This window comes from Bos taurus, chromosome 9 (genome assembly GCF_002263795.3).
Source record: "Bos taurus isolate L1 Dominette 01449 registration number 42190680 breed Hereford chromosome 9, ARS-UCD2.0, whole genome shotgun sequence".
NCBI classification, from domain to species: domain Eukaryota; kingdom Metazoa; phylum Chordata; class Mammalia; order Artiodactyla; family Bovidae; genus Bos; species Bos taurus.
In genome coordinates, this window is record NC_037336.1 from 96768545 (window position 1) to 96792993 (window position 24449).

At 52.0% G+C, this 24449-nt stretch overlaps 2 protein-coding genes across 8 annotated transcripts in view; one reads left to right on the plus strand and one right to left on the minus strand.

Annotated features, from left to right (window-relative positions):
• MAP3K4 (mitogen-activated protein kinase kinase kinase 4) overlaps positions 1-10891 on the plus strand; it is a 105126-nt gene extending 94235 nt beyond the window's left edge. For 2 of the 4 annotated variants that reach the window (XM_002690377.7, XM_005211105.5), the window contains 8 exons: positions 210-401; positions 1500-1570; positions 2143-2259; positions 3157-3316; positions 5845-5967; positions 6609-6715; positions 8384-8563; positions 10351-10891. In XM_002690377.7, coding sequence (XP_002690423.4) covers positions 210-401; positions 1500-1570; positions 2143-2259; positions 3157-3316; positions 5845-5967; positions 6609-6715; positions 8384-8563; positions 10351-10371 — 971 coding nt within the window. In that variant the 3' untranslated portion in view covers positions 10372-10891. Of the gene's footprint in view, positions 1-209; positions 402-1499; positions 1571-2142; positions 2260-2350; positions 2442-3156; positions 3317-5844; positions 5968-6608; positions 6716-8383; positions 8564-10350 lie in introns of those variants that run through there. The other 2 variants (XM_059889979.1, XM_059889981.1) reach the window with 2 other exon arrangements.
• A 6915-nt stretch (positions 10892-17806) lies between these two features.
• Positions 17807-24449, minus strand: part of AGPAT4 (1-acylglycerol-3-phosphate O-acyltransferase 4) — a 135896-nt gene continuing 129253 nt past the window's right edge. For all 4 annotated transcript variants that reach the window (XM_005211099.4, NM_001015537.1, XM_005211101.5 and 1 more), the window contains 2 exon segments: positions 20148-20346; positions 17807-18365 (listed from right to left, as the gene is read on the minus strand). In XM_005211099.4, coding sequence (XP_005211156.1) covers positions 18271-18365; positions 20148-20346 — 294 coding nt within the window. In that variant the 3' untranslated portion in view covers positions 17807-18270.

Here is a 24449-nt window from a genome sequence, read left to right on the forward strand (position 1 = left end):
TCACTTCTGTCTGTGTGCACACTTCCCTATAGTGGATGGTATGCTCTGAAGATGTTAGCTTTGGGGGACTTTAATTCAGGTGCTATATAGCTGAATAGATGATGCTTGATTGGAGGGCTAATGTCTGCTGCTCTGTTTTTATGATTATTTGCTGGAAGTCGACTTGATTATGGTTGTTGGGATGACTGAGTTTACGCTTCTCCCTGCAGATACCGCTTCTAAGCAAGGACCCATAGAAGCCATTCAGAAGTCAGTCCGGCTGTTTGAAGAAAAGCGGTATCGAGAAATGAGGAGGAAAAACATCATTGGTCAAGTCTGTGACACCCCCAAGTCTTACGACAACGTCATGCACGTTGGCTTGAGGAAGGTGACCTTTAAGTGGCAAAGAGGAAACAAAATCGGTAAAGAAACTCAAGAACACGACACAAAGATGGTCCCTGTTAGAAATAACAACAGTCACACTTTTTAGGTTAAGTCTCCCATGGTTGGTCTTTTTCTCTGACAGGCGTGGCAAATATACATCCTCTCGTTTGCACACGGTTCTGATTTTTTGGTTTCACTTGTAAGATATGTTCTAAGAACAATGTAAAAGAGATGTTTAAATGATTCATTAAATGGAATAGTTCTGCTTGATAACTCCAGAAATTGCCAGTGGAGAACTCCGTAAATCTTACTCCTTTGTTCTAGTCTGTATTCTTTACGTCTTACTCCCACACAATCCTTATTGAAGCAGGACTGAATACAAATGCCAGTGGGACGATGTCTTCAAAAACATTAATTGATTTCCAGATGAAACAGTTTCCTGTTAAATAACTAGAGATAGATTGTGTGGAGAAGGAGCTGATTAAGTTTCAGACCTTCCCCCTTTCAAACGTGTATATCTGTTGAGCATTTAGGTCTGAAGACGCGAACACAGTTGTAACATAGGACTCTGTGAGCCTCAGGAAGTTTTTGTAGAGCTGTCAGGACAGAAGACACTGAATAGAATCAGATCCTTTATAAGTGGTGTGAATTCTCATTGTCAGTCTTAAGTAGCCATATGGCCCCTTAGTTTAATGTTTCAGAAGGTGTCTTAGTAGAATATCCTACCGGCATCCCACACGCCTGGACGGACAGCAGGGAGGCCCATTGGGATGGCAGCCAGGCCCACCCTGGCCACGCCTCCTACCCCAGCCCAGACCTCCCCCAGAGCCATAAGGGGCTCCGGAGTATGCACCAGGGGCTCAGCACTCGCCTTCAGGCCCCTTCTGGGATTTGCCGGTCAGTTCTATTCTGTTTACAGGTATTTACAGGTAAGACAGAGTGAAAAGATTGCCCGAGACTTGGGTTATCAGGGGACATTCAGAAATAGTCTGGCTCTTGCAGTAGTAGGCTGTGGTAAGCACGGTTCTGGACATGTGAACGTGGAGTCGGGACGGGAGGACGGCATTATACGTTTGAATGAGTCAGAGTGGCCTGGCTTTGGTGGCTGAGAGCGGCACGTCTGTCCCTGTTCACAGGGGAAGGGCAGTACGGGAAGGTGTACACCTGCATCAACGTCGACACCGGCGAGCTGATGGCCATGAAGGAGGTGCGTGCCCGGCCCTGCAGCCTCTGTGTGCTGGACACTTGGACCGAGGCTTGGGTTCACTAGCTGAGGGCTGGCCCGAGTGCTCCCCCAGTGCACCATTTCAGATGTCTGAAACACTGATGTTTCCCACAGTCTAGGCATTTACACCTTTGGGACCATGGGGCACTTGGTCGGGGGGCTTGGGGGACATTTGTGATAAGGTTCAGAAATGAGCAGCCTGTTAACTGCTGGAGGTAGAATGGCAGGAGCCAGGAACACCCGAGGAAGGACCCCTGGGAGACACTGAGGGCTGTGGTGGGTGAGGCCAGTGCCCCGAGCCGTCGTGGGGCACCAGGCATGTGCAGCTCCGCCCGTCAACCCCTGCAGCGTCTCCTCATCCTCGCCAAGGGGCACTTAGGTTGGTTAATTCAGTCTGCAGTTACGAAAATGATCCTGCTGGCTGCTGTCTGAGCATGTACTCTAAAGCAAGCTAGCTTAGCTCATCAGCAAGGGGAAGAGAGCCTGCCCGGAAGTTGGGGGGCACATTTCACTGTTGCCCGTGCCAACAGTAACCAGCCGGTTTCCTTTTCCAGATTCGATTTCAACCCAACGACCATAAAACCATCAAGGAAACTGCAGACGAGCTGAAAATCTTTGAAGGCATCAAGCACCCCAATCTGGTTCGGTATTTTGGTGTGGAGCTACATAGAGTAAGCCAACTTTGATCACACTGTGTGGTGTGAGCGGTCAGTGAGGGCGCAGATGGAGTCCTGTCCTACATCACAGGTCTTCTCATTTCAGAGCACAGTAACTTTGCCTAATTATCAGGAAATCTCCATGAGTTACACCATTTCTGCCTTCTCTCTGAAACTAGAGGAGTCCTTCCTGAAATGTAAGTTGTAGACCGTAGTCATTAACCCGACATTATAAAGCACTGAAACCCATCCTGCCGATCAGAAGATTTCTTGAGTGCCCCCCTGACACGGCTGTTGGTTGCTTTTTTCCCTCCCCCTTTTTTTTTTTGCCGAGCCACTGTTGAACACACTGTTCAGTAATTTTTTTTCCCTTTTGTTTGTATTTAAAGAACCATTGTAAAATGAGAGAAAGCGAAGACTTCAGCTTACTTTCTCCTGTGTGTTTAGCAATAAACACTTGGAGGGAAAGAGGATCACCTGGAGCTTCTTAGTGGAATATGAGCTTCTGGGGAATTTGGATACTGGCAGTTTTTAATGTTTTTCACGGATAAATTCATATCTGAAAAGGATGTGTTTCAGTACTTAATAATACATTTATAGGGACAGTCCTGTTGGTCCCTGTCTGAGATTATATAGCAGACTGAATTTCAGAGGGTTATAGACATTTATCACCTGTGATTCGGCGATGGTCTTATCCCAACAAGCTGTATAATTCCAGACAGAGGAGGCAGGCAGAGACACCGCTCTTTGTAGAGGAGTTAGAAATGACCGTTTTGAGACGAATTCAGACTTGAGGATGACCAGTGTAGCTGACCCTTAGAAGGAAGCGTCCTTGGGGCGTGGCCAGTGGAGCGTTCCAGGCTCTGCACCCAGCGCCCAGGTGGACATGGGCCTGTGTGGTTCCTCCCGCAGGAGGAGATGTACATCTTCATGGAGTACTGTGACGAGGGCACGTTGGAAGAGGTGTCGCGGCTGGGGCTTCAAGAACACGTCATCAGGCTGTATTCGAAACAGATTACCGTGGCCATCAACGTCCTGCACGAGCATGGCATAGTTCACCGCGACGTTAAAGGTGATCCCGCGCTCCCCTGCCCGCCAGGTCGTCAGCCGTGCCCAGCACAGGGTGGCTGCCCTCACTTCTCCAGAAACAGCTTTACTTTGAACATTCTTCTGTAAAGAACCCAACATTGAGAAGCTGTACAGGACACACATCTCCTTCCAGGAGCTTGGCTTGTGATCAGAACATCCTCTCTTTCCCTTCTGAATCTGAATGTGACCGTTGTGAACATGTAAAGTGATGGTGAATCAGGAATGCTGGTCTAAGTTAAAATTTGCAGCTGAGTTTGGGGAGAGGACAGTGTATTGGGGCTTCCCTGGTGGCTCAGATGGCAAAGAATCTGCCTGCAATGCAGGAGACCTGGGTTTGATCCTTGGGTTGGGAAGATCCCCTGGAGGAGGGCGTGGCAGCCCACTCCAGTATTCTTGCCTGGAGAATCCCGTGGACAGAGGAGCCTGGGGGGCTACGGTCCATGGGGGTTGCAAACTGTGGGGCGTGACCTAGCGACAAACACTTTGACTTCAGGGTTTATTTACACCACCCTCGTCCAGTGTAGAGTTCTGCTCGAGGTCAGCTTGGTCACACTAACTGAAGGGAAGTGCTGGCCCTTCTCGTGTGAGGGGAACAGCCATCTTATCCCAGAACTTCCCCCCTTGTGTTTATCTGACCCACACCATGCCCCTGATGTGTGTATGTGGGAGTCTCGGGGATAAGTAGAATGACAAATTAGGTTGGTCTCTAACTGACCCCAGACTGAAGGATTTCATTCTCTCCCTTAACCTGAGGCCAACCTACAACCTACAACCTACACATCACTGTAGATGGCCGGACTTGCAACCAGGCATTAGCCTCCGTGGGGCTGGGCCACCCCAGGGCCTGCTTCGCTGGTGGAAGAACTGCCCGTGCTCTGTAATGGCTCCTGCATGCCCGGCGTACCCGTCTCGCTGCCTGCCCACCCCGTCCGCCACATTGCTTTGTTGTCTGGGCATTTGCCTCATCGGCTCTGGGTGAGGCCACGGCGTAGCCCATTTCCAGTTGTTCTAACACAAACACCACACTCAGGAAGTGGTACCTTAGTGTCATTGGCTGTGGCCATAAAGAGAATCCCTCAGAGTCCTTGAATCAAGTCCGTCCCTGTGCATCCGTGTGATAATCTTTAGAGCTCAGTGTGGCTGAGAGGGCCTGTGAGTCAGCTCCAGAACCATGCATTAGTGCAGTGTGCTCTGGGGGACCGCCTGCCCTGGGCGCGGGGAGGGTCAGCAGCTCATTGTGCAGCTGGCTGTCTAACGTGAGGGCTCTGTATGGCCTTTGGAGGGAGGTACCTTGGACAGAAGGCTGAGCCGTGTGGCTCGGTCAAAAGGGTTCAGGCCTTGTAGCCTGCAGGAGGCAGAGCCGCCCCGGGAGATGAGCAGTGACCCCAGGTTCCAACTGGAGTACAAGCCAGGTGTGTGCGCTGCTCCTGAGATAGGAGACACGCACAGAACATTCTTTCCATCAGCCTGGACTCAGTCTGATGGTGGCTTCGGATGCATCTCTGCAGACTAGCAGAGAGAGAGAGAATGTGTGTGTGAGAGAGAGTGTGTGAGTGTGTGTGTGAGTGTGTATGTGTGTGTGTGTGTGTGAGAGAATGAGTGTGAGTGTGTGTGAGTGCGTATTTGTGTGAGCGTGTGTGTGAGTGTGCACGTGTGTGTGAGAGTGTGTGTGAGAGCGTGAGTGTGTGTGTGTGAGCATGTGTATGTGAGAGTGTGTGTGAGTGTGAGAGCGTGTGTGTGTGTGAGAGTGCGTGTGTGTGTGTGTGTGCACATGTGTGTGAGACCATGTGTGTGAGAGCATGTGTGTGTGAGTGTGTGTGTGTGTGTGTGGTCTCGATTACACTTGCTTCCTGCTACGGCCACTGCTGAGTGTACACCAGCTTTCACCTTCAGAACTGCTGCCACAGGAATTTGTGATTTATAGGTAATTTCTCTTTTAAGTGTGTCCCTGAGTTTTTAAAAAATTACTTACTTTATTTTTGGCTAGCTGCTCGAGGACTTTCTTTGGCGGTGGTGAGCAGGGGCTGCCCATCCTTGTGGTGCGTGGGTGCCTCGTGGATGTGGCTTCTCTCTTTGCAGAGCGCAGGCTCCGGGGGCATTGGCTTCAGCAGTGGCAGCGCTCGGACCCGGCAGTTGTGCTCAGCTGCCCTATGGCAGGTGGAACCTTCCCAGACCAGGGATCCTACCCATGTCCCCTGCATCGGCAGGTGGATTCTAATCCACTGTGCCACTAGGGAAGTCCCTCTCCCTGCGTTTTTAATGTTGGAATTTATGCATGTGTTTCAGTTCAGAATTTGTCAAAGCTGTCTGCACTGTTATTAAAATTTCTTTACTTTGTATTACCATTTGTGAATGAGGCTTAAAATCTTTCTAATGATAACGCTTTGCGAGTAAACTTTCACCAATCTTTATAATGTTGCGAATCAAGTTCCTGATGGTTCAGGTCACCACCTAAGCTTCAAAGCACCTGCCTTGTGTTTCAGAGGCTTACCACTGCTCATTTCTCCCTAGGTGCCAACATCTTCCTGACCTCGTCTGGACTAATCAAGCTGGGGGATTTCGGATGCTCAGTAAAGCTTAAGAACAATGCGCAGACCATGCCTGGTGAAGTGAACAGCACGCTGGGGACAGCAGGTGGGTCCAGCGAGGTTCGGCTCTGCCCTGGACTCCCTCCAGCGTGCTGGGACCCTTCCCCCCCCCCCCCCCCCCCCGCCTCCTTCTGGTTGGCGGACATGGGGAGCGGTCAGGGCTTCTCGCCAGGCGGGAGGAGCCACGCCTGAAAGTGCTCATCAGACTGGGAAGTCACATATCTCCCTTAAACTTACGGCAGGGAAGAAAGGCCTCATTTCCTTCCCAGAAAAGCCTTGTGTTTCACACTGGGTTTATTAAAACTATCCTAGTCAAAACAGCATTATGTTTAAATGGTGATTATTTGTTTTGATCATTTAGAAACATGTCATAAAACTTCACATTCTCTTTTGCAGGTTAAATTTCATATTTTTCGTCACAAATAGAATTTATCTGAATATTTGCACATTCAAAATCTCTTTTAGGAGATTAATTTGGCTCCTAAAATATCCATTCAAGAAATTATTTTGAGATATTTATTTTGAAGTCTTAATATTTTTTATTATGTAATTGAGAGAAAGTTTCCCCTGAACAAACTAGTTGTTTCTTCTCTGTGAAATATTAGATAATATTAATGTTTTGTTTGGTTCTGTTAAATCATGATGCTGTATTTGTAACCCGTTCCTCTCGTATCTGTGGCTTTTAAGCGTACATGGCTCCGGAAGTCATCACTCGCGCCAAAGGAGAAGGCCACGGGCGTGCGGCTGACATCTGGAGCCTGGGGTGTGTTGTCATAGAGATGGTGACTGGCAAGGTGAGCAGAGCCCATGCCTGGTGGAAAGCCTTGAGGGGGGCACTTTGCATTAACAGAGCAGTCATGTGGCTTCACTCCCATTATGAATACTGGGAACATCTTTCCTGCAAAATAGAGAACATGACCTGTCGAAAGATATGGTAAGTTAAAACAAGTGCCAGACTAGGAACCAAATGTTTATCAGATGCATGACTCAGAGGACTCCTCCAAGGAAAGAAAAAGCACAAAACTCCAAATAAAACAGAAAAGTAAGCAGATACGAGAAGCAGCAGAAGTTGAAACCTTCTGTCCACACAAAGACTGCATGTGAATGCCTGTATGTGTTTTATTCATAATTGAATAAATGGATAAACTGTGATAATCCACACAACGGAATATTATGCAGTGACAAAAAGACATTGGCCATGAAACGACAGGGAGAAACCTGAAAACGCGTATTCATTGCTGAGTGAACGAACCCAGTCTGAAAACCCCACATCCTGTATGATTCTGAACCTTCTGGCGTTCCGGAAGAGGCAGAACAGGCAAGTCAGAGAGGATCAGAGGTTGCCAGGGCTTCCCAAGTGATGCTCATGGTAGAGAGCTCGCCTGCCAGTGCAGGAATTGCGGGTTCGATCCCTGAGTCTGGAGGATCCCCTGGAAGAGGGCATGACAACCCACTCCAGTGTTCTTGCCTGGAGAATCCCATGGACAGAGGAGCCTGGCAGGCTGTAGTCCATGGGGCCGCAAAGAGTCAGACACGACTGAAGCAACTGAGCACTGGGAGACGGATGGAAGGACAGACAGCGCATATCGATTTTAAGGGCAGTGAAACTGTCACATGTGACATAATATCTGAAAATCCTCAAAAATTGGTCTTCTAATGTAGATACTGCCGATGAACAATTGTACAAATGTATAAAGGTCATGTGTTTGGCAGGGGAGGTTTATAGCATTAGTTGTAAAGCAAGGAAGTTATAAACCTCTTAAGTATTATTAGTAGGAAATTAAATTATTATACAGCTTGCAGCCACTGAGAATAAGCACTCAATAATATTTAGCTAGTATTATTTCTGTTAGCATTGACATAGGTGCCCACAGTACCTGTTATTTCAGTCAAGCCATACATTGGAAAGAGAGCGAGTTCTCACACTGAAGACTGTACATCTCAATACTAAACAGTGGTGCATAAATTGGGAGGCTTTGTTCTTTCCCCCATGAGTCTCATTTCCCTGTAACTGTAATAAAATAAGCTTGGCACTAGTAGAATTTAATGTCGATTATTCAACAAGGGAGCATATTAAACATCCTAGTAAGATAACTGTTGGGTTTTGTTTTATTGACTTTTTATATTATTTTATGTCTTAGATGACGATGACATCTAGGTAATGCTAGACGATAGGACACCTTGAGGGGTAGGCAGACTATGCCCACCGCCTGGTTTTGTAAATAAAGTTTTATTGGCACACGGCTCTACCCATTCATTTATACATTGTAGCCTAAGCCTGCTTTTATGTTATAATGGGAAAATTGAATAGTTGTGACAGAGACCACCTGGCTTGCAAGCTTATGTAAAAGTTTGCCAGCCTTGGTACGTATCGATACTGAGATGCCTAAAAAGAGATGGGGCAGCTGCTTTTTCTTTATGGTCATGTAGTGTCGAAAACTGATTTTTTTTCCTGTTTTCAGAGACCTTGGCATGAATATGAACACAACTTTCAGATTATGTACAAAGTGGGAATGGGGCACAAGCCGCCGATCCCTGAACGATTAAGCCCCGAAGGGAAGGACTTCCTCTCTCACTGCCTGGAGAGCGAGCCCCGGATGCGGTGGACAGCCAGCCAGCTCCTCGACCACTCCTTCGTCAAGGTTTGGCAGAGTGCTGAATAAGTGTGTGTGTTCTGTTCGCATCTGGCACGTGAATGAATTTTGGAAGCTTAAATAGAAAATACCTGTACCTGAAATGGAAATGAGCTAAAATGAACGGTGCTGGGGAATTTTGTATGTTTTTTTCCTTTGGGCAGATGTTTGTTGCGGTTCTCCTTGACCCATGTTGGTGCTTGGAGGGGCACTTGGGACCGTGAAATGGGATTTTCAGGGGGACGGGTGAGAGGCAGTTTCCCTTCAGAGTATGCAGTCTGCTTGAGTGCAGGGTTGGTAGCAGCCAGTCTCTACTGAGGGAGCAGAGACAGACCGAGTACCGAGCAAGGGTTGTGTTAGAGCCGTGACGGTGGGCCGTGTGCCACGCTGCAGCGTCACCGAGGAGAGGACTTTCACCCGTCAGGTGACCCTGGCTCCGGCTTCCTTCCGAGTGAGACGCCAGAGCCACGGGGGAGGGATTAGCCAGCTCAGGGAGCAGAGGCAGGGGTCGGGGGGACAGAGTGGAAGGGAGTCCACCTCCCGAGGGGGTGAAGCCGGGTGTCAGTGAGAGCTGACGGCGCACAGGGCGAGGATGGCGGCCAGCGATAGCGCCTGAGGGTGGGCAGGAACTGTGAGCAGGGATATCAGTTTTATTGTCAAGCACGACACGGTGATTGTGCTGTTGAGTGATGACTGTGGAGGCAGGAGGCTAGGTAGGAAGCTGGTGACACGGCCGATAGGCAGGGAGGGAAGGTCAGGGTGAGGGATCAGCCACACACTCCATCCTGAAGGAGATCAGTCCGGGTGTTCATCGGAAGGACTGATGTTGAAACTGGTCTCCAGTACTTTGGTTACCTGATGCGAAGAGCTGACTCATTGGAAAAGACCCTGATGCTGGGAAAGATTGAGGGCGGGAGGAGAAGGGGGATGACAGAGGATGAGATGGTTGGATGACATCACTGACTCAATGGACATGAGTTTGGGTAAACTTCAGGAGTTGGTGATGGACAGGGAGGCCTGGCATGTTGCAGTTCATGAGGTCGCAAAGAGTCGGACACGACTGAGCGACTGAACTGAACTGAGAGGTTAAGGTGGCCGCGAGTGTGTGACTGACGGGGTGTGGAAGGAGGTGCGTGGGGGCAGGAGCCCAGGACAGTGCCAGGCCCTGCTCGCGTCACCAGGTATCGGGTTCCACTCACCAGGACAGGTCAGGAGGGCCCCTGGCTGAGGGGTGGGTCCAGGAGTGACGGTTTTCTCTGGTAGAAGCAGTTTGAGGTGTGTTTGGGATGCTTGCTGGAGCACGTGAATACTTTGGACTGGCACTCAGGAGAAAATTGGGGTAGGAGATAGGCTTGGAGACAGAAATACTGCTGGGACAGTATTTGGAGACAAAATGGAAAGAGAGAGGAACCCTGAGAAAACATTTACAGGTCCTGATTAGGGGAGATGAGGCTGGGGGGATGGTGACGTTATTCCTGGGGGAGTGAAATCAGGGAGCCAGTAGCTTGGTTTGCTGCATAGATACTAGGGATTTGTAACTAAATAAAAACGTGTTTATCATTTATAAGGTATACAAACAATTTTTGGTGACCTGTACAGGTACATCCTGGCAGATGCTGTCAGTAGTCAGTTCGTAAAGCCGGAGCTTGGCGGTGACGTCCCACTGCCTCGATCACACCTTTGCCCTGGGCCAGGCTCAATGCTGGAGCATCAGGGGGCACCGGTGAGGACTCACCCGTAAACCTGGCGTGCGGCACGCACGAGAGGGGCTCAGCACTGTCCTGCCTTCCTCACAGGTCTGCACGGATGAAGAGTGAAGCTGGCGGGCCTGGGGCCTGGCGGAGCGCCTGTACTCGGAGAGTCCCCTCAATCACTACTGTACGTAACGTTTCCACAAAGACCGCACCCAGAAGCGGCGTCGCCCTCGCTGACCCTCTGAGACGGCGGCTGCCCGGTGACGAGCGTCCGCCTCCTGCTGCTCCTGTCCGCGCCCCGTGGCCCGGGGCCCCCCTGAGAGGGGCGTCCGCGAGGTGGAGAAGCTGCGTGCCAAGTGCCATTACTACTGTACACGGACCCCTGCCGCCATGCCCGCCGCGTCCCCGCCGACGGAGAACCGTGGCATCAGGGTAACACCGTGGACCTCTCTAGGTCCAAAGCAGCCGTAGTGTTATCAGGCGTCCCAGGCCTCGCTGTTAGTCTCCTGTCTGCCGAGTGCACTGACTGTGAAACAGTACCTTTTTTGTTGTTGGCAAGCCACAGGTTTGTTCTGCAAAAGGCCGATTAATGAAATTTTAAGAAAAAAGGTTCTTTTTTCAATAAATGGTTTATTTTAGGAAAGCTGTTATGTTGTCTCTCAATGGTTTTCAGCTTCAGAGCCAACACGGTATCCGTACAGAGGTCTGCCCTTGTCACTGCGGTGTCCCTCAACAGAACGGGCACCGTCAGGCCTTCAGGCTCTAGAGTTGCCTCGCTGCAGAGCAGGAGAGAAATGAAACAGCACTAAGGATGTCGGAGGCCCTTTCAAGGCTCTGGGTGTTCCCTGCAAGTTCAGAGTAGATACAAGTTCAAGCCTTGCTATCACATGTTGGGGGCTCAGTTTTATTTTTAAATCAAGATGTATAGGTTCCGGGTCAGTGTACATACTGCTGAATAATATCTTGACAAGAAAGCGTCTTTTTTCAGAATGTAAATATTTCAGTAGTTAGTTTTTTAAAATAGCCCAAATTATCTGTTGTTGATGGTGTTCTTTTATTTCTTTTTGCTATTAAATTTTTTAAAAGATTGACCTTAAAGCTTCCTGAAATCTTTCTAGAGGGTATCTGACGCACTCCTGGCACGTGGCAGCTGGCTCTGGGCGAGTGCTGGCTCAAGACGTTCTGTCTGTTTTCACCTTCCCTCCAGGGCGCTGATCCCCTCAGCACAGAAATTAACGTCCTTGAGAAAGTTGGCCTAACAGAATGATTTGTAATTTCATTTTTTAAAAATAGCTATCGGAGGGATGATTTATATAATGTTTAAAGTGTACAGTTCAGTGATTTTTAACATAGGTACGTAGTGGTACAGCCATCATTATAATCCACCTTAGAATAATTCCGTTTCCCCAAAAGGAAGCTCATGCCCGTTTGCAGTCAGCCCTCCCCATCCGTAGGCAGCCCCTCAGCCACCAGCTGATTCTGTAGATGAGCCTGTTCTAGACATTTAGTGTAAGTGCGATTTCAGACTGCGCTCCTCTGTCGGCCTCTGTCACTGAGCCCGATCGCAAGGTGTGTGCACGTGGTAGCATTGTGTTAATTGCACCATCCCTTTTTATTGCTGAGTGTTGATCCATTGTATGGATACACCACGTGATTTATTTATTCATTGACTGCTTTCACTTTCTGGTTGCGGTAAATGACGCTGCTCGGACATTTGCATACAGGTCTTGGTGTGGGTCTGTATTTTCATTTCTCTTGAGAGTGGAGCTGCTGGCTCAGAGGGTAAATCATGTTCAGTTTTTTAACAATCTGTCAAACTGAGAAAGTGGCTGCTGTGTTGGCTTAAATTCCCAACCAGCAACACAGAAGGTTCTAGCTTTTTCCAGCCCTTGCCAGCTCTTGATACTGTCTTTTTATAGTAGCCATCCCGGTATATGTCAAGTGGTGTCTCATTATGGTTCTGGTCCGCATTTGTCTGACCATGGTGAGCGTTTCTTGTGTGTGTTGGCTGTTCATCTGTCTTCTTTAGTGAGGTGTCTATGTGAATTTTTGCCCAATTTTGATTTGGGTTACTTGTCTTCTTACTAAGCTGTGAGAGATTTTTATACATTCTGGATACAAATGCTTTCCCAGATACTTGATTTGCAAATGTTTTATCCTACAGTCTGTGGCTTATCTCTTCACATTTTAATGGTTTCTTTTAAAGTATAGAAATCTTAAATTTTGAAGTCTGGTGTACAACCTGCTTCTTTATTGCATGTGCTCTTGATATCATGACTTGATTCAAGGTCATGAAGTATTTATACCTATATTTTCTTCTAAGAGTTGTATAGTTTTGGCTCTCATATTTAGCTTGATAGTCTGTTTTTAATGTTTATATATCATATCAGATAAAGGTCCAAGTTCACCCTTCTGCATGTCAATATTTATTAGACCTTGCATTCGTTTGTTAAAAAGACTTTTTCTCTGTTGAATTGTTTTGGCATCCTTGTTGAAATCACTTGAACACAAATCTAGGGGTGTACCTCTGGACTCTCAGTTCTGTTCCATTGATCTGCACAGCTGTCTTATGTAGAACCCCGCTGTCTGGATTAATGTAGCTTTGTAAAGGAAGTTTTGAAGTTGGAAAGTGTGAGCTCTTCAACTTTGTTCTGCTTTCTCAAGATTGTTTTGGTTATTCTGGGTCGTTTCTGTTTCCCTAAGAATTTTAGGATCAGCTTGTTAAATTGTGGCCCCCACCGCCCCCCGCCCCAGCCCCCAGCCAGAAAACAGATCTGCTCTGGTGAGAATCATGTTTTTGTCATGATTTTGACCTTAGCTGGCAACAGTCGTTCTTTTATCTTATGGTGTTCCTTGTGGGCTTTTCATAAATGCCGTGTATGAGGTTGAAGATGCTTCCTTGTTTTCCTGGTTTATTGAGTTGCTATCATGACTAGATGTTTGACTTTGCCTGATGTTCTTTCTGCATCTACTGAGATGATCAGTTGGTGTTTGTGATGGAAACGTCTGTGCTGTTTGGACTGCTTTGCCCTCCCTGTAGCCCGGCAGCCTCCTAAGTACCCAGCCTCATCCTGACTTACTGTTAGAGGGTCGCCAGTCCTCTGTTCTGAGGTGGGCCTCTAGTCACATGCTGCAGCGACCTGCCATCTCATCCTCCACTTGTTCTCTTCTTGAGTCAACTGTTATAAATTTTAGAAGCACATTTCTTTTCCTACATTAGGTGATTTTTTTTTTCTTGGTCCATTCAGATCATTCCTGTTTGAGTGACTTCCTCACACATGTGCAGCCTTAGTGGTTTCTGACCCACCTTCTGAACGGATTGTTTTTCAGCATCCCAAACTTTGCATTCATACCACTTACTTCATTAAAACTCAAGGGAACATAGATGCTAGAAATTTCAAAACTCTCCAGTCACTGCAACATGTGAAACGAGACTGTGTAACAAAATAACAAAGGTAAAAATTGCAGGAGTCTTGCTGGGTGAAGAGCTTCACCCACGGTCCTAGGAGGTATTTTCTAGATACTGAAAAGGTCTTAAGTAAGTGCTTATTATTGTTTTTTAATTAATCCATAGCCCTAATATTAAAATAGGACAAGGTACAGGGACTGGGGAATGCCTCATTTGTAGCTACTTATCCTTTACTGGAGAAACCCTTTGCTTTTTTTTCCCCCACTGATAACTGAAATTCACAGTGGTGACCAATTTCACTTTGGCTTCACTGTGCTCCAGAAAGGTTTCTATTTTTACTTTAGAGAAAGGCATCAAAAGGAGACAACTGAAATTCAGTTATTAAAGCCTCTACATCAGTGTCCCTTCGTGACTGGCTGCCTGCTGTGGCACTGTGGGGGGGTGGGGAATGGACAGGGAGGAGGCAGGAGCCGGCCTGCCCCCTGCAGAGGGGACAGCACACTAGCTGTTGAGGTCAATCTGGGTATTCTGCTGTTTCTGCCCAGAAGAATGGTCATCTCCAACAGCCGAGCGCCATAAACAGACACCAGGTGGTGGCAGGTGCTGTGAGTGGGTCTCAGCTGTCCCAGGTCAAGAAATCCAGGACTGTGCGCCGAGCCTGCTCTCTGGGGGGTGCCCACTGCCCCGGACGCGCGGGTGGCAGGCAGGACAGGAAGCCCAGGGGCGTCTGCAGCACTCGGTTTCTGTGTAATGTGGTCAGAAGCTCTGAGACACCGACGCCAAGGATGCAGGCGGCTGAGATGCAGCCTCAGAGCTTGGGATGCCTGCTCGTGCGTCGTTGCCGGGTCCGCGCTGCGGCTCAGGTGATTGGCTGAGAGCTGAGACCCCCGGCTTTCTGTGCAGGGTGGGGGTCATCTCGGGGGGCAGAGGGACCAGCCCCGGGAGGCTTGCCCACCTGCACGTGTGGAGGAAAACCAGCTATGTGTAACCTGCGGCTCCTGGAGGCAGGGCGCGTGAGTCAGCTGCTTAATCTAATGCTCTGTAAACAGCAGGAGGGGCTGCACAGTTAAGGCATCAGGAGCACAGCTGCTGAAGGAGGTGACACTGACACGGAACAGGTCAGCCTGAGTGACCCGCACGCACTCAGCGGGACAGTCACGCCAGCGGCCGCCCTCCTGAGCATCCCCAGAGCAGGAGGGGAGGTCGGCAGCTGCAGGTGGAACCGCAGCCCCCGCAGGACCCCAGAGGACGCGCTCCTCCCACTCAGACCCAGCAGCGCGACGGACAAACGCTGGATGGAACCTCCTCTTGTGAGTGGGGAACGGGTCCCTCCAGTCTGCCTTCCCATGTCCATCCACAGTTACAAGTGAGTTCTTAAAGTCTCTGAAAAGCCTCATCTGTTTGGCTTGGGGACCAGCCAGGACGCTGCTCCGCTTCTCTAGGAGGAAAACCAGAAACCGCTGGGGCCCTGTCTGTGTCTGTCACAGCTGTTTCTACATTGCGGCTGGACAGTTGCTGGACTGTACATCTCAAGCGTTGTCTTTCAGATCCATTTAGTGTCTATTAGAAAAGCACATCTAAAAATCTTTAAATATCTTTAGCCGCTTTTACTCGGCTCTCTTTAGAGAAGGACATTCCAGTACCGCCGTGTGATCGTACGAAAAAGGCAAACTGTGTTTCCTCAACGAACGGTAAAGAGGTATCGGCCAGCTCAGAACGTGCATCCACGCTTTCTCCACGTCAGTCACAGAATGGTCCACTTCCCTTAAACTCATCTCACAAGCTTGGTGGTTTTTAAATCAAGTCCCTTTGTGGGCTTGGTTTCCTGGAAGAAGGGCATTCAGTGCCCCCTGCCTCAAAGCTGCAGGCCTAGGACGTGGCTCCTAACACCCGGGAGGACCCTGCGCCAACCCAGCGTGAAGCGAACTTGGCATTTTCTCTTCCACGTCAGGTCTCAGAGCAGGCTGAGCAAGGCCGACCTCAGCCGCCACGGAGACGTCAGACAGGATGTGACCCTGTACTCCGTCCTCCACTGCTTGGGGAGAGGGGTGGCTTCACACCCACAGGTTTTTAGTTCTTAGAAAAGTGACGCCCTGGGAACCAGCACCGCTCCCTGCTGAAGAGGCCGTGGCATCTGGGAGACCCTGAACGCAGGTTAAGGGACTGGGGAAGGGGTGATGCGTTTCTCCGTGGCTGTCTCTGCCATCACGGGACCGGAGAGGAGGAATAGCCAGGTCCCCGTCCTGCCAGACAGAATGCCCTCTCACAGAAGAGTGAGCCTCTGAAGCCCGTTCAGGGTCCCTGCCGGCTCCGCACACTGGTCCTGCGGCAGTGTCAGAAGGAGCGCCCGTCGGTCCTTCCCTGGGAGGATGTTCTGCCGCCCTCCCCTGACCCGGACCCTGAGGTCTGCGCTGTCCGCAGCCTTGTTCGTTTGCTCGTTGTCTTGTGTTTGGTCCCAGAGACGAGTTCAGGAGAACGTTAAATGCCTGTGGGTCCCTTTCACGTTCCAGGCAGAAGGCGTGGGTGAACGCTATCAGGACTCAGATTACTGCTACTGAACGGGAAGATGACAGAAAAATGACACGTTTTTGGACACCCCAAGGTAATTTCTGAGCATTTTGTTGAGACACAGCAGCATGGAGGCAACTTTCTAATTGTTCTAATCCTTATTTGTTCAGTGCTGTGGGGTTCTTAAAGTGTGTTCACATGTATGGCCTCATTTCACCCTTGAGGCGACCCAAGAGGTGGGTGTTATCACCCCCATTTTCCAGTTGGGAAAACAGGGTTTTGGAGCGAAAGAGCTGCAGGGTTTGAGCTGTGCAGCCTGGAGGGTGGCTGGTGTTCCTTAACGGCTCTCCTTTGTCTCCCAGGGTGCTGGGAGGGCCCGGGGCAAGACCGCCCGGTCCAGGTGGGGGGTGGCAGGTGCATGCCTGAGCATCTCGGCTCCTGGAGGAGGCTGCACTTGCGACCCCCGCGCGTGGCCTGACGCAGGGCGGGAAAGGCTCGGGGGTCTCCTGCGGGACAGCAGGAAGAGCCAACCCTGATGGCCTCATGGACCCTCCCTTCCCACGACCACACCAGTGTCCCCTTTTCACCTCTGCGGTCTTGACTCAGTGGTGTCCCGCCCTCCCTTAAGCAGAAAGCGCCTCTTAAACCCTCTTGCAACGTCCCTTGTTTCCGGTGAGCACTCTGTGACTTAAGAGCGAACCCAGGACGGGATTCAGAACAGAGTAAGCCTTTACAGAGCATCTGGCCACCGTCTATACGGGACAGCTCATCCCGTTAAAGAGTTTCAGCAGACCAGCAGGAAGGACCGGGCGGCATGGAGCGGCCCTTCCCCCGCTCCGTGCATGCATCTGGGGGACCTGGTGCCGGGGGCGGCGTCTCAGCCTGAGGTCACGTAGCGTCGGGTTTCGCATCGTCCTCCTCTGGAAATATCACTGCTTTTCTCCGCTCTTCTTTTGCACCTGGCGTCTGACGGCTGGCAGCTGTCTGCTGGAGCCCTGTACGCAGACTGTTACTCCAAATGCGGCCTTAGGTGCCACAGAGGAAAGGTCCTCCCAGTCAGGGGAATCTGCGCTTCCAGAAGGAAAGCAGAAGCGAGGAGCGGGGCGGGGACCGGGTACCCACGGCCGCTGAGTCCAAGCCTGTACAGAGGGGCACCTGGGCTCCTGTGTACGGCCCTCTAGTAAAAATGAGCCTGCACTGCTTTAGGGGACCCAATGTCTGCTTGCTACGGGGATAAACAGAGGACGCCAAGCCATCTCTCACATCCCTGCGGGACTGCCAGCCGTCATCTCAGTGTTCAAGACGAGTCTGCTCCTCGAGGAGGGTCTTTAGGGAGTGGGTGCATCGTCACAACTCAGGCTGGATGGACTGCACCTCAGGGTGGCCCAGGGAACCAGGGCTGCCTCTGGGGCGTCCCTGGGCCCCACACGTGTGCCCGGCTAGCCTCCTGGCACCTGCTGTCTCCACACACAGTCTCACAAGCTCCCGCCACCGGGAACCCACCTCCTCCAGCCACCTGGCCTGCCCTCCACACCCCCAGCTCCCAGCTCCTTGCTCGGGAGCACTCTGCGGTCCAGAACTCCAAAATACAGGAAGGGGGGTCTGAAGGGAAGGAGGGCAGCACTGTGTGCACACACCAGAGAGAAGCCCAACAGTTTAATTTTTGTTTGTTTTTTTGGAGGCATAATTTAGTCATCTTACCAAAGTGTCTTTCACTCTGTAGCGAGCCAGGGTTAACAGAAAACTCAGCACCAAAGGATGGCAGGGAACCCCCCACCCTCCGAGGTCCCCATTTCTGCCCTCCCCCCGCACCTCAGATACCCTCGCAATGATCCCACTCAGCATACCTCATTCTCACATATGTTCTTAACACACACATACACGCACTCACACAGACTCACACACGGAAAGAACGAGACCCGAAGCCCACTAAAGCGTGCTGGGGGAAAGATTTAAGTACATCCTCCTCCCCACCTGACGCTGAGACTGCAGCCCCTGCCTCCCCAGCAGGGGCTCCCCTAGCTTCATCACTGGGTCCCGCCCAGGGTGATGGCGGCGTCCACCATTCCCCCCAAGGTCCCCTTCAGGTGGTGACACATCCCGGGTCAGTCGCTATGTTTCTGCTTGCTGTCCATGTTGCCGTAGGCAGAGCCCTTGTCAATTTCCGTGACGCCTATCATCCATCGGACCCCCATGGAAGCTGCGGAAACAGGAAGGGCAAGTCAGAGGCCTGTGGGGACTCCGGTGGGCCCTGCCTGACGGAATAAAGTGGGGGAGCTCTGTGAACCTCAAGCATCAGCTGAGAGCTGGGTGGTCTGGGGTGCTTTTCACCATCCCTGCCTCACAGCTACCCTTGAGCATGGGGCCAGGGTTCTAACTGGCTTGAGAGATGTTAGAACAGAGCCAGGCTGTTCTGTGTGGTGAGTTTCAGTCCTTGGACAGTGGAGGTGAGCGGAATGTGCTAAGCTGTATGTCCCGGTGCCCCTCCCTAGGACAAACGGTTCTTCGGTGAATACGGCGCAGCAGCTTACAGGCACCCTTCAGCAAAGCGTAAGGAAGCGCGTTCCTGGACAAATAGCTATTTTAGTTTCCAGCCTGTCTCAACACAGCTTCTTGTGCGAGTTTCAGAGCAGCAGACAAGCCGCGTCCCTGCCTGCCTTTTCTCCGACAGCGGGATTTGGCCCAAAGAGATAAGAAGTGTAGGATGTACGCAAGAGCCCAGTTTAACCACCAAGAGGCTAAAAAACAGGATACGGAGGCAGGAGCTGTGGTTTACACGCTCCCTCCAGAGAGGACAGACGTGGTGAGCTCCTTGGGTGCGGGGACCACGTCTACCTCCATCCCCTTGATGAGCCCGGCACGCATCACAGCCTGACTGCACAGTCTGTTTGCAGTAGGCGTGAAAAAGTGGATGGAGGAGGAGTGGCCGAAACCTCCCGAGTCGCGATGCATGAGTTTCCAGAGCCTCAGCATCCTGGCTATGAACTGTCAGACCAGGGACGCGACGAGGACAGGGGTCCACCCAGCCCACGAGGCTCATGGAGCCCGTGGGTCCATTATAACGGGCTGCCTTCAGCCTGGGGCCAGCTCCGAACATCAGCCCCCTACCCCAGTATTAGAACTTTGTGCTGCGGAGTTGATGGCGTTGTGGAGCGAACCTGACTCCAGAGGTGAAAAGGCTTTGTGAGAGGACCAAGAAACAGTGATTCAGGGAAGTGGGAGGCAAGATGAGGGCTCAAGGGTGCTGAGGTCTGGGGAGAGAGTAGTCGGTTCCTCAAAAGCTGGAGGCGCCCTGTGTCTCCAGCCGTCACCTGCGGGGAGCCCCAGCCTCTTCCAGAGGGCGCTGCCTTCCTGCTGCTGCTGTGCAAGGCGGGACCCATCCCCTCCGGTGGGGCCTGGAGACCACAGCTCACCCCAACCCCATCCCACCCCCACCCCCCGCCCCCAGACACATGGCCAGCCAGGCCAGACCCGGCCTGTGTAGCGGGAACTGGCTGCCCCTGCCATCAAAAAGCAGCAGTATCCAGGGAAGCATGGGCCATGGAGAAACGGCAGTCCTCTGAAACGACGCCCGGGTCAAACCCCGTAGTGATGAGCCAAAGGACTGAGCTGACCATCTCCACGCGGCAGCCAGCCAAGGAGAAGCACCCACGCTGACTTCCCCCAAAAAGGTCCTGACCTGCTCTGAATGGCAAAGAGCCTCTGTCGCCTCCTGCTGGGACCCAGGAAATGGTTTTATTGCAGGTGAGGAGGAAGCGATTGTGACACAAGCCCTCTGCAGAGGCCGGGAGCTCGTCCCTGGAGGGGCTGGCTCCCTGTGTGCACAGGGCCCTGTGCATGCACCGGGAGGGGGCAAGGCAGTCCTCCAACCCCGGGATTCAGGACTCTGATCGGGGTGCTCCCCTCTTCCAGGGCCTCGTCCTCCCCTGCCCCCAGAGGCTCCCACCCGGCCCCGGCCCTGGCCCCGGCAGCCCGGACTCACCCACAAAGAAGACGAGAACAAAGCTGGCAAGCGTCAGGGAGGAGCCGCTGCTGACCATGTTGACGACGAAGCGAAAGAAGGGGTAGAGGAGCATCGAGGCCCAGAAGAGCCAGTTGACAAGCGTCCAGGGCCGCCGCGGGGGCACCACGGGTGTCTCGGGGAAGGTGCCCGTGCGGGAGTACTCCTCCTGGAAGGCGTCCTGTGGGCACAGGGCTGCTGATTGCCGGCCACCCCAACCCAGGCCCGCTGGGTCCCACCCTCCCCAGCCCAGGCAAGACCACAGGAGTCTCCCCAGCTCAACCCAAATACCCTAACAGTATCCCAGGGCCGACAGGGCGCTCGCCCAACAAAGCGCATCAGTGGTCCAGACGGCCGGCTCACCCATTATGGCCCAGTTCTCCAGGCAGTTGAGTTTTCTGGAGAAATGAGCTTCCATGCACCCGAACCCTCTACCTTAAGTGCTGAATTTTGATGCTAAACCAAAATTAAGTGCTAAACTTTTATCCACTTGAGAAAGAGATGTCTAAAGTTGGCCATACTCGTCTTCTTCCCCAACCAAGATGTACTGGATGATGCCATGTTCCGAATGAATCCTCAGATGGGCCGCTTTGGAAGGAGAGCCTCTGGCCCTTCTTGGGCAGTTCAGGGGCTCTGCATGGCAGCTCCTGCCCGCCCCCCCAAACTCCTGCCCCTCCTCAACTTCCCTCCTGGGTCTCCTGGAGGGTGGGGGCAAGTCAGGAGGGTCTCAAGAAAAGCACATGATCAAGCAATTGTAAATAGACTGGACCGTGTGTGGAGTGTCCCACCCGCAAGAGGTAAAGGAGGGCTTCTCCGGTGGCACAGCGGATAGGGGCCTCCCTGCCAATGCATGAATTTGACCCCCGGCCTGGGAAGATGCCACAGGCCACTGAACAACCAAGCCATGTGCAGCCACTCTTGAAGCCTGTGCGCCCTAAGGCCCCTGCCTCACAGGAGAAGCCACCGCGGTGAGAAGCCCACACATCACAATAAAGAGCAGCTCTCCGGCTTGCGGCAGGAGAGGCCGTGCGCAGTAGCACAGCAAGGCAGACCCAGCACCAATGAACAAAGGAGGTGAGGGAGCCACAGCCAGTCCGCTAAGCGGAGGACTTCCTTGGAAGTGACAGTGACGTGTGGATGCCCCACAGGATGGTACCTAACTTGCCAGGGCCTCTGGTTCCACTTCTTGCCAGAATTGGGTGGTTTTTCTCATCGCGGTGAAGCCTGGTAACAAGGCTGCAGTGGGCTGGAAGTCTGCGCCTGTCTCCCTGAATTCCATGCTGAAATCTTAACCTCAAGATGAAGGTATGAGAAGGAGGGGCCTTGCAGGGTGTTACAGGTCATGAGAGTGGAGTCCCCGTGAATGCGATTATGAAAGAGACCCCCAGAGAGCCGTCTCACCCCTCAACCGTAAGGACGCAGCAACGTGGACGTCGGCTGGGACCAGAGTCCGCCCACGCGGGCGCCCTCATCCTGAACTCAACATCCAACCTCCAGAACTGTGGGGAAGAAGTTTCTGCTGTTTACAAGCCACCCAGCCTCTGGCACTTTGTTTTAGAGGCCTGCCTGGACTAAGACAGGAGATGGTACTTCTGTGCCTTCAAAAAGAAAAGCAAAAGCTTTACTGGGGTACATTTACATATCATAAAATTCACCCTTTTAAAAAATGGGCGAGTTTCCTTTTCTCGAATTTTTTCCTTAAATAGCCTTAACAGTGCTTTTCTATTGTAATAATGTTGGGCTTCCCTGGTGGCACTAACGGTAAAGAACCTGCCTGCCCAGGCAGGAGATGTAAGAGCGTTGGGTAAGATCCCTGGGTTGGGAAGATCCCCTGGAGAAGGGCATGGCAACCCACTCTTGCCTGGAGAATCCCATGGACACAGGAGCCCGGCAGGGCACAGTCCATGGGGTGGCAGAGTCGGACACAACTGAGCACCTTAGCATGCACTGTGATGTCACAGTGGGGAACCGGGGATGCCTTTTCCTTCTCATTTCCACTAAGACACCTACTAAGCCAGGATTTTTTCCTGTGTACCTCTAACAAGAGGAGAAGGCACTCCCTTTCTTAGGAGTCAGCAAGATTCAGAATTCATATTCAGAGTTTTTTCCTCTGGTTCAATTAGAAAACCAAACCTCACCCAAGACCCCACTGTTCCCGTGTCCCTGTGACTCCCGCCAGCCTCCCGGGCTGTGTCCCTGTGACCATGTCAGGTAGGACGCGGATGCCTGGCTCGGGGCCAGACGTCAGCTCCGCAGCCCTCTCTGGGCTGTGTTATTTCTTTTGTAATAAAGTCCACCCAGCAGGGAGGAAACGGTTAATGGTGCCTCCATTTTTGGTCTCCGAGTCTTATCATCCTCTGGCACATTATACACCGGAAGTGGGAGCTGATTCCTAGAAAGAAACATCAACCCCAAAGTCTGTAGGAGCAGGAGAGCCTGCTGGCGGAGGACAAGGGCCCCAAGGCTACACTGAGAGCAGCTGCCACCAATGCACGGGCCAGGAGGGCATGGAGGCTGGGCGCCCACATACAGTTGGACTAAGCGGGCCTTGCCAGCGTTCACTCGGCAAAAGAAATTTTCTCTTATGACCCTGGGGTAGAAAGGGAGGAAAAGGGGAGGAAAAAGAAAGTGGGACGCAGAGGGCTGGGGGGTGGGCGGGGGGAGGCTTCTGGGAACAGCTCCCCCAGGCGCCAGCCAGGGCTCAGGCCAGGGAAAGTGGCGTTTGCAGAGGATGGTGCTGTGGGGCCAGGCCTGCCACCCTTCCTAGGAGTGACGCCCTCTGTGACAGTGGAACACCCAGCGGCAGCTTGAAAACCACGTAATTCCAGTTCCCGAAGGCCAGTGCTCCAGACACAGCCCCTCCCGCCGGCTCCCTGCCCTGTGCCCCCAGCTCTGCACCGACTCAGACTGCCCTTGGCCTCGGGGACCCGGAGAACACCCACAGAGGCCCTCACAGCGTTGCCTCCTTCGCCCGTGCCTTAATTGGCACAGCTGTTGTTTAGTCGCTCAGTCGTGTCCGACTCTCTGCATCCCCAGAGACTCTAGCCCACTGGTCTCCTCTGTCCATGGGATCTCCCAGGCAAGAATACTGGAGTGGGTAGCTATTCCCTTCTCTAGGGGATCTTCCTAGACCCAGGGATCGAACCCATGGCTCCTGCATTGCAGGCAAATTCTTTACCACTGAACCACCCGGGAAGCACCATGAATGGCAAACTGCTAATCCTTTCCACAAACTTCAAACTATAACCCAGAGAAGCACTTTCAATTAGAGATGAAAAGTTACAAACCACACAAATGAGAAACCCTGAAGGCTCTGGGGAGCGAAGGGTCTAGCATCACGGGTAAATGGTGGCGTTCACTTGGGAGCCAGCCGTGGGTCGCCAAGGAGAGTAGTCCAGGGTGGTTAATGCCTCTCAAAGCTGGTGCCACCCCCAACCCCCAGCCGGGGTGGGGTGTCCCAAATGCTGACATGTAAGACACACTGTATGTTTTCTAACTGTGAGATCTGTCCCACTTAAAGGATGGCCCTGTTCGCACAGCTGATACCTTCCTGTTTTAGAGAATGCTGAAATGGCAAAAGCAGCTTCCTTTTTATTGGCGTCCCTGCTGGAACAAAGTGTTGGCCCAGAGTCCGTGGCTGCCCGCCCCCTTCGTTTTTTGTTAAGTCTGAGAGCTGCACCCCTAAAACCCCAAGCCTGGAGTCAACAGAATTGTCTTTTGACACCGTCCACTGGAAACGTGAGGGTAAAAAGAAGTCCCCACCCCTTGGCCCCACGTGGTGGGCCACCGAGATTTTAAGCATGTCAAGCCCCAGACCCACGCAGGCTCCTGAGAAAACGAGGCTGACGCGGAAACCACAGAAGTTCGATCACGTTTCCTCGTGGAGGCACCGCTGACCACCTTCTCTCACTGGTCAGTGGTTGGCCCTCAAGGGAAAAGGGCAGCCTCAAAGGTCTGCTCACCGCCCCGGAGACGGGCTGCAGTCCCAGGCCTTTGTGGGGGCAGTCCCCGGCCCCCCAGCCTCTGGCTTTGATGAATGAGCTGGAAGATGCCTGCTGTTCCCTTGTCTTCTGGACCTTACTTTCCTCATCACGAGCTCGAGAGCTCTGACCTAGATGCTCCTTTCGAGAACTTCTTCCAAACTGAGCACCGTCACTTCATGCTAAACAGTTTGGAGGGGGATCCAAGACCATAAGAAGAAAAGGGGGCCTCCGAGGAAAGCCCGGTGGACTCGCTTTGCACAAAGACAGGCGAACGTCTGTTGCCGGTGGAGAAACACCTGCT